A 17,481-nucleotide genomic window follows, 5' to 3' on the forward strand; every position below is an offset into this window, starting at 1 on the left:
ATGCAATTTCCCAAGGGGTGGGGACTGCACACATATGTTACCATTTTAAAAATCAGTTTTATATAGCGACAGTTTTACAAATGTAGCATGCACTGAACCATCAAAGATCTAGATCTACCATACAAGCATAGCTCTTAGAATATACTTATTTTGCATTCGTCCCGAGTATTTATTTCTTCTAAATAAAGCCTTCTCTGACAGAATATTGGATTGTAGAGAAATTTTGATTTATGATATATGCAAAGGTAAATTAGTGTTCGTGTGGGCACTTCTACTTAATTGTAGTTTGGACCATGCACAATTAAGTATTGCATGTGCCCAAAGCATTGTTTCCAATATGTGCCAGTGTGTGTATGTATGTATATATATATATATAAAAAAGATGATTCACAGATTGTTTTATTGTGTCTTTATCCATTAAAAAGTAATTCAGAATTATCTGCAGTAGATGAATTAAGAAAATTCTGGTGTACATGTCTGCAAAACAAACAACAAAAACACAATTGATTTTTTTTTTCACATAAATGATTACTTTTTTTTTTTTTTTACTCCAAATGAACAAAGGCAAGATCCTCAAGCCAGCATCTTTAATGACCAATTATGAATTAAGCCAATGTCTTTAGTGTTTCAGTATGGAATAAAAAAATGTGTCTCACTATCATTTGTATGTAATGTAGCATTGAAGGAAATTCAGTATCCAACTGAGCGTTTTTCAAATAATTTTGACACTTGATTACTAAAAACTGTACAGTCTTGTAACTACCAGCTAAATGAATATGGAAAATACAATGATAAATCAGTTGCTTTTCAGCCATCAGAACCACAGTTACTTTATCAAAAGATGGAATTTAGGTTCTCATCTATGTGGAATTATACAGAGGATCATCCAGGAACAATCTTTCCCCCAAGACACCTCCATTACTTAATAGCCACTTTCATGTGCACTATCACTCAGTCTGAGCCACTGTCTGAATCTGTCTGACTGGGTGATTTATCTTCCTCCAGATGCAGCTCTCTGACTGTAAGGATGCGTGTGAGCATGCTGTCCAGAGCCTCGTCACTTAGAGAGGTGGTTGAGAACCACATGGGGCTGTTGGGCACGCAGGAGCGTTCTGGGGTCAAGTAGAACTGGGTCGTGCGTTGTCTCACGCTGGGTGAGCTAGAAAGAGCAACAGAAAATATAAAACCTTCAATGGGTAATCAGAGGCCAAATTAAATCAAGAGACTGTGACTGAGTTGATATGTATATTGGTGTTATTATTAGTGCCTGACCAACTTATCGGTGTATATGCTTTCCAATATGCGCAGATACAAAAACTTTTTTCAGAACACAATGCAGAAAACAATGCTTGGGGTGATTTAGAGTTGGTGTCATAATGTTGTTTGTCCAGCAGAGCGTGCTCTGACTCCATTGTTTACAGATCTGAGCTGATGGTGGTTCTGCAGACAGTGCAGAGTTAAAGGGTGTCTTTGCGGTAAGTTGTTAAATGGTTTGTGAAATACATAATGGAAGGTTATTTAACAATGACCCCATAATTTTTCCTTTTCAATATAACATTAACCCTGTCCATGACAACCATGTCACTCATGTTTATCACATCTGTATGCTATGTTAGCCAGCTATAGTTTGTCAGTGCAGTAAGTAATGTTGCAGATCGAAAGGTAAACAGAGCATAATTTTTCAGCTCGGTACATAATGATGCAATGGTGGATTGTGTCTGTTGAGTGTTGATTTCATACCATATTTGTTACCTAGTTGGTGAGACACAATGCTGGAAAAGAAAATAAAGTCCATCTTTTACTCTGTTATAATGAGCTTATAGCTAACCACATAGCTACTTTCATACCTTGTCAGCTGAGTGGAAGCTACTGTGTAAACTTATATTGACCAAACAGTTTTGTTCAGGATTTGCAGTTTGGTACCCCCTTTCAACAGAACAATTCCAGACATTGCAATTATGTAATTTATGTCAAATATAATATTTAAAAGTCTGTTTTTCCACTGTAGAAATTTTCTCCTGAACTTGTAAAGCAGAATATGATGCAACACCACTGGCGCTGTTTGTCTCACCTCGGCAGGCGTAAATGCTACTTGTTTTACAACCTGCCCCTAATTGACTGATACTAAACAGTATTACTGATGTTAATTTAGCCATTTATTTAATTTTTATGTATTCTTTATATAAATGGTCAGCCATTGACTGACACTAAACATACAGTACTGATTTTTATTTAGCTATCATTTTTTTTATTAAAATGGTCAGCAACTGACTGACACTGAACATACAGTATAGTTTATTTAGCTATTTATTGTATATTTATTATTTATTTTCTAGAAATGTTTGACAATGTGTAATAAGGTCAAATATTCTTTGATAAAAACATTTAAGCAACCTTCGGAGTACATTTGCATAGTCATATCGGTGCACAATCCACATAGAAAAGGTTTTTAATTCAAGTTCAAAAATTAACTATATTAGCCTACATATAGGTAATCTGTGAATTTTCCCCCTCTAAAATCGGTATTGTCTCAATCATATCTGTCAGGTTCTAGTTGTTATTACTAACAAAAATTTATGAAAACATTTGATAATGGAAAAATATCTTAGTTGGAAACCTAACTGGAAAAACTGAAAGTAAATAAAATACATTTTCATACCTATAAAATGACATAACTTTTAGTTTGAACTAAACGGTATTAAACATTAGAATTTTACACTGTTAAAAATATGTTTTGATCTCAATTAACATAACGTTGGCAGCCCTAAAATACTAAAACTAAATAAATGTCACTGAAAACTAATATAAATTATAAATAAATCTTAGAATGAAAACACAATTTTAAATTTAAAACTATAACCCTCTGACACAGTATGAAACCTTTAGTATCTAATAAGAGGCCAGTATACTGGGACTTATATAATATTATGTGTATCTGCTGTTGGTGACATTGCAAACATTTATGAATCTATAGGACATGAAATACTCTGCTGACATACCATTTTGAGAGATAGAACTCATACAGCCTTAGAGGACAGCGTAGCGGATTTTCCGAATTCTCCTTAATCTCCAGCATATTATCCATGTCTTCATCCTCTTCCTTCCTCTTCTTTGCAGGGACACCATCTACATTGAACAAAACATAAAAACTCAACACAACGAGGACAAACAATTATAGTATGTAGGGGAAAAAAGGTTGTATTTCCAAAATAACTGGTAGGCACTCCAAGATAACTGGTTGACTCCATGAATCAATCAAACGTGCAACGTGATGGTCATGTTACACCAATGACATATTCTACTGTTTGAAATTATCATGTAATAATGCCAACCGTTTCAACTTTTTTTAAATAGGCAGTATACAATGCATACCATGTAGAATTCAGGAAGTAGTTAGCTAGTATTCCATTACGAACATAGCGACATTAATTCAAAGTGTGACTAATCACTGACCTGTGCTTGCATCATCTTTGGGCGGATAGAAACGCAAGCAGGCTACTTTGTTGCTGCCCGTTTTCCGAGAACAGCGTATGACGTGGCCGAAGGAGAGGCGGCGGTGCTGCTCCACTGTCTTGTATTTGAAAAACTTGGTGAAGAAATAGAGCAGCGTGTTGAGCAGGACGCTGGGTGAGAACGCCCCCAGCTGCTTACAGTCCCACAGATACTCCTCCTCTACGCGAGAATGAACATAACCTGAACACACACAGACACACACTTACTTGTAGAGTAACAAACAATTACAATATTTGAAAGGGAGAACTGTATTGATATTACTCAAACACTCTTGTTTACGGTTTGATGTTAACCATTAACTCAAAGTATTAAACTTCTGCAATTAATTCAGCCTGAAAAGTACTTAACGGTACAATCTTCTATTTAGGGTTTTGTACTTCATGAAATTTAAAACTAAAGTTTGAAAATCTCCCATTGACATTGATAGAATATTCAGCATTCAAAATGTAACCGAGAATGATCATCTTATTAACATTTGCATAGTAAATTTCAACTGGTCTAACTTCCTTAGGCTGCAAATGTGGTGTTGATTGTCATGCATAGTTGACCGAAAACAAGAGATGTTCTGTGTGCCATTACAAATGGCAAAGCTGCTCTGTTAGAGCATTTCATTTATATCAGACCAAAGCTTACCTAAAGCACTTCTTCCCTTGCAAGCACTGGTTTTTGTTTGAGAAAAGCAATTGTAGTGTAATTTAAAATCAGTTAAATACTTTTAATTTATTAAAATTACTCACCACTAGGCAAAATAGTTGGTTTCCACCCCTTGAGCATGTTGGTCATATCCACGCAAAATTTGCTGTAGAAGATATCTGCAAAGATGTTCTCCATCCGTTCATTCTCAAACAGGTACTGCACAACAAGTATCAAATGAAATAAGCTTTATACAACATATTAAAAAAGCAGCATGACCAGTGGAAAAAGTCTTCAGCTAGTATTAAGTAACACATTAACAACAGTGTCTGTGATTTTTGCTTTACCTGTTGAATGCCTAAGCAGAGATAAAAGATGCTATCAGGACTGTATTTCTCTCCATTGGGTCGACGGATTTCGGAGATGAACTTGAGGAGGCCATAGCTGAGCTCAGCAGTGCTGCACTTCAACAAGTCCTCCTTGAGTGTCATGCTTCGTGCTATGAGAATGAGGAGGAAAAGCATTTTACAGGGCTTAAATTATATGTTTAAGTGGCAGTCTAACATACATATATATATCTATATATATATATATATATATATATATATACACACACACACACACACACAGGTGAAACTTCGAAAAATTAGAATATCGTGCAAAAGTTCATTAATTTCAGTAATTCAACTTAAAAGGTGAAACTAATATATTATATAGACTCATTACAAGCAAAGTAAGATATTTCAAGCCTTTATTTGATATAATTTTGATGATTATGGCTTACAGCTTATGAAAACCCCAAATTCAGAATCTCAGAAAATTAGAATATTACATGAAATCAATAAAAAAAAGATTTTAAATACAGAAATGTCAGCCCTCTGAAAAGTATAATCATGCATATGTACTCAGTACTTGGTTTGGGCCCCTTTTGCATTAATTACTGCCTCAATGCGGCGTGGCATGGATGCTATCAGCCTGTGGCACTGCTGAGGTGTTATGGAAGACCAAGATGCTTCAATAGCGGCCTTCAGCTCTTCTGCATTGTTTGGTCTCATGTCTCTCATCTTTCTCTTGGCAATGCCCCATAGATTCTCTATGGGGTTCAGGTCTGGCAAGTTTGCTGGCCAATCAAGCACAGTAATACCATGGTCATTGAACCAGGTTTTGGTACTTTTGGCAGTGTGGGCAGGTGCCAAGTCCTGCTGGAAACACAATATTCACAATATTCTAATTTTCTGAGATTCTGAATTTGGGGTTTTCATAAGCTGTAAGCCATAATCATCAAAATTATATCAAATAAAGGCTTGAAATATCTTACTTTGCTTGTAATGAGTCTATATAATATATTAGTTTCACCTTTTAAGTTGAATTACTGAAATTAATGAACTTTTGCAAGATATTCTAATTTTTCGAGTTTCACCTGTATGTATGTATGTGTGTATATATATGTGTATATATATATATATATATATATATGTATATATATATATATATATATATATATATATATAAAACTCACAGCCAAATTTGGGAGTCTCCATGTTGGGTTGGGTGTTTCTCCAGCGCACCCAGTCTTTCCAGGCACTGACACCATACTCGTGTTGCAGTTTTGAGACGTTAGTGAGGGTGTCTGAAGCCGTTGTGGCTGCTCCCCGTTCTGCATGTTTACGGACCTACACAGAACAAAACATGCAAAAATCAGACATCCAGCTTCCCAGTAACTGTAAACAATGTCTACATGAAACAAGGTGGGAAAAAAAAAACATGGTCTCAGAATATGTCTCAGAGTTTACAAAAAGCAGTTTTAGTTGTGCAAGGTCAGGAATAATTCTGATATGGATGTTCATACCCGCTTCTTTTCTTGGAAGCGGTCACGGCCTCTCTTGCGAGTTTTCTGTTTGACCGAATGTGTTCTCTCCAGGTCCAGCTGTGTTGGCTGTCTAGAAAGTTCAATGCTCTCTGAAATTTAAAGGGTAAACTTCCATGAATCATAATCAACGGAAGATAATCCACAACAATTGTGTGTTTTCATTTTTTAACCATAATGGTGCAGGGGTCCAGACTCCTCTTACCGATTGGTAAATCGTTCTCAAGGTCCTTCTGGGGCTCTTCTGCTGGGGTGGAGATGGGGGTCACTGTGACCTCTTTGGATGTAGGTTTCTCCAACTCTGAGGTTTGATCCCATGTCTGGGCAGATGAGACAGAATCCTCTTCCCAGCTAAGATTGTTGGATAAGGCTTCAAAATCAAGGTCCTCCATTAAGTTTCCAGGCTGGTCTGAATAACAAATCAGGAGGCTTCAAAGATGTGACCAAAACAATAATAAAAAAAAAAATAGCATTTGCAAATAATGTTACTTCTACCCATGATATCCCAATTTATTTCATGACCAAAGTATTTCATGACCAAAGTAATACACACACACACACACACACACATATACATACATACATATATATATATATATATATATATACATACATATATACAGTGAGGAAAATAAGTATTTGAACACCCTGCTATTTTGCAAGTTCTCCCACTTAGAAATCATGGAGGGGTCTGAAATTGTCGTCGTAGGTGCATGTCCACTGTGAGAGACATAATCTAAAAAAAAAATCCAGAAATCACAATGTTTAATTTTTAAACTATTTATTTGTATGATACAGCTGCAAATAAGTATTTGAACACCTGTCTATCAGCTAGAATTCTGACCCTCAAAGACCTGTTAGTCTGCCTTTAAAATGTCCACCTCCACTCCATTTATTATCCTAAATTAGATGCACCTGTTTGAGGTCGTTAGCTGCATAAAGACACCTGTCCACCCCATACAATCAGTAAGAATCCAACTACTAACATGGCCAAGACCAAAGAGCTGTCCAAAGACACTAGAGACAAAATTGCACACCTCCACAAGGCTGGAAAGGGCTACGGGGAAATTGCCAAGCAGCTTGGTGAAAAAAGGTCCACTGTTGGAGCAATCATTAGAAAATGGAAGAAGCTAAACATGACTGTCAATCTCCCTCGGACTGGGGCTCCATGCAAGATCTCACCTCGTGGGGTCTCAATGATCCTAAGAAAGGTGAGAAATCAGCCCAGAACTACACGGGAGGAGCTGGTCTATGACCTGAAAAGAGCTGGGACCACCGTTTCCAAGGTTACTGTTGGTAATACACTAAGACGTCATGGTTTGAAATCATGCATGGCACGGAAGGTTCCCCTGCTTAAACCAGCACATGTCAAAGCCCGTCTTAAGTTTGCCATTGACCATTTGGATGATCCAGAGGAGTCATGGGAGAAAGTCATGTGGTCAGATGAGACCAAAATAGAACTTTTTGGTCATAATTCCACTAACCGTGTTTGGAGGAAGAAGAATGATGAGTACCATCCCAAGAACACCATCCCTACTGTGAAGCATGGGGGTGGTAGCATCATGCTTTGGGGGTGTTTTTCTGCACATGGGACAGGGTGACTGCACTGTATTAAGGAGAGGATGACCGGGGCCATGTATTGCGAGATTTTGGGGAACAACCTCCTTCCCTCAGTTAGAGCATTGAAGATGGGTCAAGGCTGGGTCTTCCAACATGACAATGACCCGAAGCACACAGCCAGGATAACCAAGGAGTGGCTCTGTAAGAAGCATATCAAGGTTCTGGCGTGGCCTAGCCAGTCTCCAGACCTAAACCCAATAGAGAATCTTTGGAGGGAGCTCAAACTCCGTGTTTCTCAGCGACAGCCCAGAAACCTGACTGATCTAGAGAAGATCTGTGTGGAGGAGTGGGCCAAAATCCCTCCTGCAGTGTGTGCAAACCTGGTGAAAAACTACAGTAAACGTTTGACCTCTGTAATTGCAAACAAAGGCTACTGTACCAAATATTAACATTGATTTTCTCAGGTGTTCAAATACTTATTTGCAGCTGTATCATACAAATAAATAGTTAAAAAATCATACATTGTGATTTCTGGATTTGTTTTTTAGATTATGTCTCTCACAGTGGACATGCACCTACGATGACAATTTCAGACCCCTCCATGATTTCTAAGTGGGAGAACTTGCAAAATAGCAGGGTGTTCAAATACTTATTTTCCTCACTGTATATATATATATATATATATATATATATATATATATATCACACACACACACACACACACACACACACACACACATACATACAAACAATAAATTTTTTAAAAGCCCATGTCCCAACTGTAACAATTCAACCTGACAATGATGATAATCTTGGATATTTGAGACAATCTACATAATTTAAATAAACTGCATCACTCTGAACTGATTAGAAATGGCTCAGGAGACAGCTTAAAATATAACAATTTATATTTATGTCAAATTTAATTTAACATAGTACCAATCAACTAGATATTGAATGCTATAGGCATACTGAAAAATCAGTCCACGACTGGAAAAAAAGCCATTATGTTTCTGTTTGTGTAAATTGTACCGCCATCGAACACACGTAACCTCCTTCAACAATAACCACAAATTCTATCAATCTGGACAGTGAAGGAAAAACTCTGAACTTTTTAAGGCTGGAAATGAATGTATGCAAAATTCAAGTGCTACAGAAATTACACAGTTTTAACTTTGAGTAAATAAGAGAATTAATCCATGTGCCTTAGTTCGCTCACTTTTAGTTCCAACTCTGACAACATTTTTCGATTCATTGCATTTGTCCTTGTATCTCCTCATAGTATTAGATTTTGTAATCATTTGAGCCATGAGTGTGTTAGATTTGTTTTTGGCCTGCTCAGCTAGATGATCGACATCATTCTGAAGGCTGGCGCACATCTCCATCAACACCTCCCTTTTCTTTTTCAGTTCTTCCAGCTCATCTTCCAAAGCTTTTCTCTTAAGTCCACGCATGGCACCATCTCTCTTCCTTCTCTCTTCATCAAGGTAGATCCTGTATATGGTCCTGGCTGAGGCTACAGAAGCCAGTAGTTCACAATTGTCCTGCATTGTTAAAATCGCAGAAATCAGTTTATTTTTGAAGTATGGGGCAAGTCCACATTTTAAAATATAGCTGGTTTTGTCCTTTCCACAGGTGAAAGACTTGGCTATTTGCGAATCAGGAAACATTCCCTGGAACAACTCAGAAATGCCTTCATTTGATGCGTATGAGTGGTGCTGCACGCTCTGGTGTCTGAAACGTCTGCCTGCACCTCTACCTGCAGCGTCACATTCGAACCAAACGCTGGTCAAAGTTCCATCGATTTTCCTTCGGTAGTGGCTCTGTAGGAAGCGGTGGTCACTACAGCAGCAGTTGTGGTGGTAGTAGTAGTTGCTGAAGATGTTACTTTGTCGGTCATGTGCCTTTTACAGCCGATTTGTGGCCATCGGACAGCATATGAGATTTAACGGCTCCATGTTGACAACCAACCATGTAACCAACCATGTCCTAAATTCTTTGTCTTCTAGCTAATTTGCTGGAATTTGCAACTTTACTAAATTTACGTTCTCTATACTAACTCCTCCAGGTCCCAGCCCGCAGCTGTCCAAACATCCGGCATTACGTCAATTTTGTACCGGCCGGAGGCAATTACCAAACTGGATCTGCGTGTTTATCACACCAATGTACATATTTTGTGACAGCAAATCAAAAGTTATTAATTGTGAAGGCTATATTCAAAATAAATTAGTAACATTTTTCCACAACTATCTAAAATGTTTAATGCCTGTAGGAATAACATTTAATGCTTTTTAATGCTATTTAAGGCCTTAATTTTCGCAAAATCATTTAATGACTTTTAATGCTTTTAAATGCCCCGCGGAAACCCTGAATAAAAAAAATATATAATTCAGGGATACAAACTCATGAAACTTATAAAATGTGAGAAAGCAATATCAGGTGTTCCAGGAGTATACAGTTGATTTGAAGCTTTAAGTGTTTTAGCTTAAATTACCCATTTCAATTGATTTCAATAAGTAAACTGCATAACATTTAGGGAAAATTTGCTTTAAGGGTTAGTAGTTTGGATCCCTTCAGTGAAGAAAACCGCCTGAAAATTAAAAAATTCACTTATATTTTAAGGTTTTCATAACTATGGGAATTCTGAAACCGTGCAAGATAATTTAAAGGAATAATTTTAATCTGATAAATCAAACAAATAATCAACTATGAAATCAGTTAATTGGTTAGCTGCAGGCAGACCTTTTATAAAAAAAATAAATAAAAAAAAAGCAATTACCACTAGATGTGACTGGTTTCTCCCTCTCAGCGTCTTCAGCCACCATTTCAGCCATCATAATGAGGTCTGCCTCCAGAGGGTCATCTGGGATTTTTTCTTTGATTTCCTGAATGGTCTCAACAATGCGCTCAGCACTGTCTAGTGTAGTGGGGAAGAACAAGGGCACTGGTACCTAAACAGAGATAGAGCCACATAACACCTTGCGTAGACTATACAACTATAATGAGCCAGAGAGTAAACAAGTGTACACTTAGAATGTAATGGTGTTACATTTGATTTAAAGGTGATTTTTGAGTACCAAATGATCTTGGACTCTTAAGTTCACCAAGAGTAACTTGATAGGAAAAGCATGGGTGTACAGCTCAGTTTTTGCAGGAACTGTTTCACCTTTAATGTACATGTGCTTATCAAGAGATTTATAAATTTCAACAACATGGACATACAATCTTCTATTGGCAAGATGTATCAGCTACATAATTGAAGTAATAGTTCACCTAAAATGTAAATTATGTCATCATTTACTCAACCTCATGACATTCCAAACCCATATGACATTCTTTCATACAACAAAAAAGAAGATATACAGCAGAGTGTTATAGACTGACAGCCTCGGTCACAATTTACTATCATTGTCTGGAAAAGAGAGAATTCAATCAAATAGTGACTGAGGCTGTCATTTTGCCAAACATATCCTTTTGTGTTTCACGGAGGAATGTCATACAGGTTTGGAATATCATCAATGCGAGTAAATGCTGACAAATTGTTTGGGTGAACTCGTCCTTTAAAAGAATGAAAGATGATGAGAAAGAGTAGAGATACACACTGGTAGCGGTAATCCCACAGGTTTTGGAGTGTATTGGGAGTAGAGATGCATGGGAACTGGAACATAAATCGGCACCGGTACAGGCAGCACCATCATGGCAGGTCCTACTGAAGGACAAAAGAGACAGCGGAGTGTCAACATATGCAATGGTTACTAAAAACATGTCTGCAATAGTACCGGTTAGTACCTGTTTGTGTATCCGCATCACAGGCATTGGGCTTACAGGATGTGCCTTTGTTCTGGCTTAAGGGTTTACATAATAAGGCCTTGTTTTTTAGGATTCGGGGTGGCGGGACAGGAGCCTTCACAACATCTGTCTGTGTACTGGCCTGAGAACACAACAGAATGAAATAGCTAATCTCATACTGTGCTAAACCAGCAATACATAATTATTGCTAGATAATCTGAATCTAGATGACAGGAATCAGATTTTCTTCTTTATAAATATCAATCATACACATTTCAAGGATTTAACGGAACAATAGCTTATTTCCTTTATGAAAAAAGTTAATGAAATTCAAAAGCTGTGGACATAGTTTTAGACAGTAGGTGTAAATACAGATGTTTCTGACCAACTTACGTGCCCTATAACTTTTATAGTAGCAGCTGGAACAGAGCCTGAGGAAATCAAGCAACAATAAACAAAACATCTCAGATTTTAAAATCACAAGCATGGTATTAAAGCATTCAGGTCAGTTTAACAAAAAGGTTCTGACTTCAAATGTTTAAGGAAGCTCTATTGACATCATCGACAATTTTGACTTGCCCCTCAATTTGTAGAAATTAGCAACAAACAAACAAAAAAAAAAAACCCAGTTACATACAGTGGTAGTCTATGGGGCAAACAATTGCTACATAGACTTCCACGGTTTGTCGGCTTGTCCCTCAGTTTGTAAATTAGTAAAAATAAACCCATTGAATGAAATTGCGGTTTTCTCTAAAGACACCATGAAATCACCTTACGAATGCAATTTTCTTTACTGTGTTGACACATTTCCTACTAAAACAGGAAGTTTGGGAGAGACGAAATGGAACGACTTGTCTTTTATTTATAAATGGCCAATAACTTGTTACACCACAACCACAGTCATTCCACAGATGCTGTCGATAGAGCTTATCATGGAGCATTCCTGTAATCTGAGATTAGTCACCTTGGAGAACAGTGTTTCCCAAAACACCTGGCTGTCCATTAGGTGCACTTGAGAGTGATATAACATTGGCAATGACCGGTGTGGCCTCCTTAGTACTCTGTGATGTACGGTTAACTGTACTTTGTGGCACTACAGATGGTACAGGAGTTGTCCCTGTGGAAAGAATGACATTAAAAGATACAGCTCTGTAGGAGCACATTTTTAAGATTTTCATGATGACATACCCTGTGTGGGCAGAGGTTTGTTTGCAGCTTTGGTGACTGCCCCAGTGGTGCCCTGCAGACTGCAGAAGAACATCAGGCATTGCAGGCTGCAGAAATGCTTAATCTCACCCAGCCATTTCACAGTCTCAGTTAACTTCTTGGCCTGCTTGCACATTGTGCACTTTATTTCCTGTCAGAGATGTGCAGCATGAAAATTCACTGTTAGTTGGGAGCCACACCCACAGCATAATGTTTTAAAAGGAATAGTTCACCCCAAAATGTTTTATTATTAACTCAAACTAATATCGCTCTAAACCCATATGTTAAATCATACTGATTACTTTTGCAGTGGTTTTATGGTGTTCTTTGGAGCTTAACAGCGCTCCTGTAACTAGAGTCATTGTTCACCTTCATTAAGTGGCAAAATGCCACATTAAGATTTTTCAAATTTCCAGTTTAGTGCAACATTACCCACATTAGGACAAGTAAATAATTTACATTACAAGGCTATTATAGTTCATGAAAATGATTACGAAGACGAAAGCTAGCAGTGAAAAATATTTGTTGTTAACTAAAATAATAATCGAAATATAAAAAAAAACTAAATTAGAAACTGGCACTACAATACGAACAAAAACTAAGTAGAATCATGGAGAAAATGACTAGTTTTGTATTGTCAATAATTGTTAGATGATCTGATTTTAATAATACAAACAAAACAAATGGGTGAGCAGACATCTGATTGACACTTTAAAACAAATCTACCACAGTTCGCCTGCATACATGTTTAGAGGCATGCACATTTCTGTACAACACCAAAATAAACTCAGCAAAAAAAGAAACGTCCTCTATTTCAACTGCTTTTATTTTCAGCAAAACTTATCATGTGTAAATATTTGTATGAACAAAGATTCAACAACTAAGACACAAACTGAACAAAGTTCAGAAGACTTAAAAATAAAATTAACAGGCCTACAATCCCTCAGTCCAGCCTCTCTCAGCCTATTGCAGACATTCTGAGCACTGATGGAGGGATTTTGTGTTCCTGGTGTATCCCGGGGAATTGTTGTTGCCATCCTGTACTTGTCCCACAGGTGTTGTTACACAAAGTCTGCGCCTGCGAGGACTTCCTGTCTCCCTGTAGCACTGACTTAAGCATCTCAGTGCGGACATTGTAATGTATTGCCCAGGCCACATCTACAGTCCTCATGCCTCCATGAAGCATGCCTAAGGCATGTTCACGCAGATGAGCAGGGACTCTGGGCATCTTTCTTTTGGTGCATTTCAGAGTCAGAAGAAAGGTCGGTTTAGTGCCCTAAGTTTTAATAACTATGACCTTAATTGCCTACCGTCTGTAAGCTGTTGGTGTCTTAACGACCGTTCCACAGGTGCATGTTGATTAACTGTTTATGGTTCATTGAACAAGCATGGAAAACATAGTGTAAACCCTTTACAATAATGATCTGTAGTTATTTGGATTTTTAAAACTATCTTTAAAATAGTGTCCTGAAAAGGGACGTTTCTTTTTTTGCTGAGTTTATGTATCTGTCTGCGTCCCGCAAGACCACAAGTAACAACCACTTCATGACACACCCACTTCAAGTAACGCACCCCTTGGATCATAATGGTTTCATTTGGGTTATTCCAAGTACGATTCTATTGGCTAAAAGGACTTAAAATCCTATGCAATTACTGTATGATTCATGCTGTCTTAACGGTGTGTAAATGTAAAAAAATGTAAACTTTTAAATGATATGTCACACATATTAAACCAAAAATATAAATGGTTAAATTAAATATTTCTCCAGTTATCCCACAACCTAACCGTTAGCCTATTAGCGTATCATACCACTAGCTTCTCTTCATTTAATAAATTTCTCCTCACTGTTGCCACCTAGTGATATGGTGGTATGATAGTATTCATTAGAACTTTTAATATGCAATATATAAAAAAAGAAAATGTAGAAATTTTCCATGTTTTTAATCTTCGTGGTTAGGGTTGCTGAGGGACTCCAAATAAACAACAAACAAAGTGTACAAATATGACATTCAACTAATGTAAGGAGGCGTAATTTGTAGCGAGTGTCTTGTACAACCCCTGACAAAAATTACGGAACCACCACACTTTAGGCAGGTGCACACTGTACCATTTATAATAATCCTTTACGATTGTATCTTGTCAGACTGTATGATATGAAAGCACTGATATCACCATGTCACACTGTGCGATGTTATGTCAGACTGTACGAAATACATCGTAGCCGACTGTGGTCCCAATTGTCCCGATCAGAGAACGTGACTCAAGTTACGGGAGTGTTGTGGAATAGAAGCGAAACGGTGAAATTTGCCCACAACGGATGAGCAATTTATTCTTTCTTAAAGTCAGGACATCAGCATTTCCATTGCTCCAATACCACTCCATAACGACCATAGGCTAATATTTACAAGAAAGATGGATTGTGTCAAATAGGTGGGTCTCATCTGGCCGTTGTAATAGCAGTCACACTATACTATTTAATTGTTTTTTTTTTTTAAATTATGAAATCATCAACAAACCTTAAAAATAAATAAATAATAATAAAAAATAAAAATCCCAATTAGTACTTTGTTGCTCCTACTCTGGCTTTTATGACGGCCTGAATTCTTTGAGGCATGGACTTATTATGCCTCAAAAGGACTTATGAGGCATAGACATTAATGAAAAACTATATTCTCCATCAAGCTGGTTCCAACTTTCTCAAATAGCGGTTGACAGATGGATGGAGTCTTGTCATGGACCAATTTTATCAATTTCCACCATACATTTTCAATCGGACTGAGATCCGTACTGCATTTCATTGAGTTGATATGCCTTTCCTGAAGAAAAGCTTAAACACTCTTTGCACTGTGGCAAGATGCATTATTATCCTGAATAATGACTTCATCACAAAACCTATTTTCTATCGATGTAATATGGGAAGCGTCCAAACCTTCAATGTACATCGATTGTTGAGGTAATGATTGCCACCTCCTCTGGTCATTTACCTGACATGCAACCCCATATAATAAATGACTGGGAAAATTTTATTGTTTTCTTCAGGCAGTCATCTTTATATGTTTCATTAGAATGGCATTAGTCAAAAGTTCCAGCATCATCACCTTGGCTAACGTAGATTTGTGATCCACTACTGAATATCACTTTCATCCAATCTTCCACACTCCATGATTGCTTTTCTTTAGCCTACTGTAGCCTTGTTTTCTTCTGTTTAAATGTTAGTGCTGGTTTTCGTTTGGCTTTTCTATATGTAAATCCAATTTCATTCAACCGATTTTTTACAGTTCTGTCACAAACATTGACTCCCGTTTCTGCCCATTTGTTTTGTGCATTTTCTATTTTCAAGGCATATTGCTTTGAGTTTTTGATCATGACGATTTGATGTCTTCTTTGGTCTACCTGTATGTTTTCCTTTTATAACCTTCCCATTTTGTTTATACTTGCACCAAATTTTAGACACAGCTGACTGGAAACAACCAACTTTTGCCACACTCTGTGTTTGATTTCCTTTAAGTTTTATAATCCTTTCCATTGTTTCAATTGACAATTCTCTTGTTGGGGCCATGTTTCCTTTCAATTAGCTAAGTCCAACAGCTTGTTAAGGTCTGTAAGCACTCATAACTGCAGAAAAATTAGCATTTTTAGACTTGTGCTGGTATTTGTTTTAGAAATGCAAATTACAAGGTAATCCCATAATTTTTTACTCAACATTGAGTGATTCCATATAAAAAAAATGCCATTAATTAAAATAATGTAAATGTAATTTGTTTGAGGAATGTTTCACGAAGCCAGAAAGTTCAGCTATTAAACAAAAATTGTTTTGCCTCATATCTGTGATTCGTTCATTTGCTACAAAGTAAAAAAGCTGGGTGAACATCCTCCAAGTGTGGTGATTCCATAATGTTTGCCAGGCATTTTAGTAGTCTTACAGAATGCAGACAGACAATTCTCAAATAAACCAGCATGCGAGAGCACTGACGGCAAATAATGATGCTGCCATCTCTGAAGAAATTAAAGCATGAACAAAATAAGATCCTCGTTTAGTAGAACCTCAAAGAAAACTTCTGAACACATCTAATTCCATGAACTTTGTAAACTTTGGCAAATAAACAAATACTTGTTCTCTGGTGCGAGCCATCTGACACAAGAGCCATGCTGATAAATGCAGAGATGTAAGTGTATTTACAGCTGAATGCATCAGCAATAGCACCTTTATAACATTTCATTCATGTCAGTAAGTACTGCAGTATGCAGCATTGAGAATTTGACAAATAGAAAAAAATACTATACTTACACCTATACTTTTATGGTATTATTTTGATCAAGTGTTATTACAGGCAGATAATACTTTACAATTAGATCCTTTTGATAACATTATTAAATACTTTAGGTATCTTGAATTAACAAAAAAACTATTTTGCTATAGGATTTTAAAATCTTGGTTAATTTATAAATTGACAATTGTACATTGTAATTAATGGTTGTTCATAATCCATTAAATAATGTTAACAGATACCACATATTAACACATTTATAAAAAATAAGCTAGTCTATGTTGTAATTAACATTAACTAAGATTAAGTGCTGAAACTGTTGTTCATTGTTAGTTCATGTTAACAAATGTATTTAATGTTAACAAATACATACTTATTGTAAAGTGTTCAAGACAATATTTTTCTGGTGTTATAAATGGATAAAAAAAAACTAAAAAAAACAAAACTTTACTAAAATGAAATAACTAAAAATAGCTATAAAAAATATTTATGCAGCATTAAAATTTAACTAAAACAAAATAATAGTTAAATTTGCAAACCTATATCCTTGGACATTAATGAATATTCAATTTTGTGTGAACTATTTCTTTAAGCATAATGTTGCAGCACGATAACACTGTGTGCAAGGCCTCTCTGTAGCCCTA

General features: G+C 36.7%; 1 protein-coding gene across 3 annotated transcripts in view; it reads right to left on the reverse strand.

Moving 5' to 3' along the window:
• Positions 1 to 394: 394 nt before the first annotated feature.
• The window catches only part of zmym4.1 (zinc finger MYM-type containing 4, tandem duplicate 1), a 40,984-nt gene continuing 23,897 nt past the window's right edge, over positions 395 to 17,481 (reverse strand). For all 3 annotated transcript variants that reach the window (XM_052092724.1, XM_052092723.1, XM_052092722.1), the window contains exons 14-27: positions 12,551 to 12,719; positions 12,327 to 12,479; positions 11,756 to 11,793; positions 11,363 to 11,504; positions 11,176 to 11,282; positions 10,353 to 10,524; positions 6,219 to 6,422; positions 5,996 to 6,105; positions 5,666 to 5,819; positions 4,494 to 4,645; positions 4,251 to 4,365; positions 3,454 to 3,693; positions 3,000 to 3,126; positions 395 to 1,159 (exon numbers count right to left, since the gene is read on the reverse strand). In XM_052092724.1, coding sequence (XP_051948684.1) covers positions 952 to 1,159; positions 3,000 to 3,126; positions 3,454 to 3,693; positions 4,251 to 4,365; positions 4,494 to 4,645; positions 5,666 to 5,819; positions 5,996 to 6,105; positions 6,219 to 6,422; positions 10,353 to 10,524; positions 11,176 to 11,282; positions 11,363 to 11,504; positions 11,756 to 11,793; positions 12,327 to 12,479; positions 12,551 to 12,719 — 2,091 coding nt within the window. In that variant the 3' untranslated portion in view covers positions 395 to 951. The remainder of the gene's footprint in view (positions 1,160 to 2,999; positions 3,127 to 3,453; positions 3,694 to 4,250; positions 4,366 to 4,493; positions 4,646 to 5,665; positions 5,820 to 5,995; positions 6,106 to 6,218; positions 6,423 to 10,352; positions 10,525 to 11,175; positions 11,283 to 11,362; positions 11,505 to 11,755; positions 11,794 to 12,326; positions 12,480 to 12,550; positions 12,720 to 17,481) is intronic.

The sequence above is a fragment of the Xyrauchen texanus genome, chromosome 26 (genome assembly GCF_025860055.1).
Source record: "Xyrauchen texanus isolate HMW12.3.18 chromosome 26, RBS_HiC_50CHRs, whole genome shotgun sequence".
NCBI classification, from domain to species: domain Eukaryota; kingdom Metazoa; phylum Chordata; class Actinopteri; order Cypriniformes; family Catostomidae; genus Xyrauchen; species Xyrauchen texanus.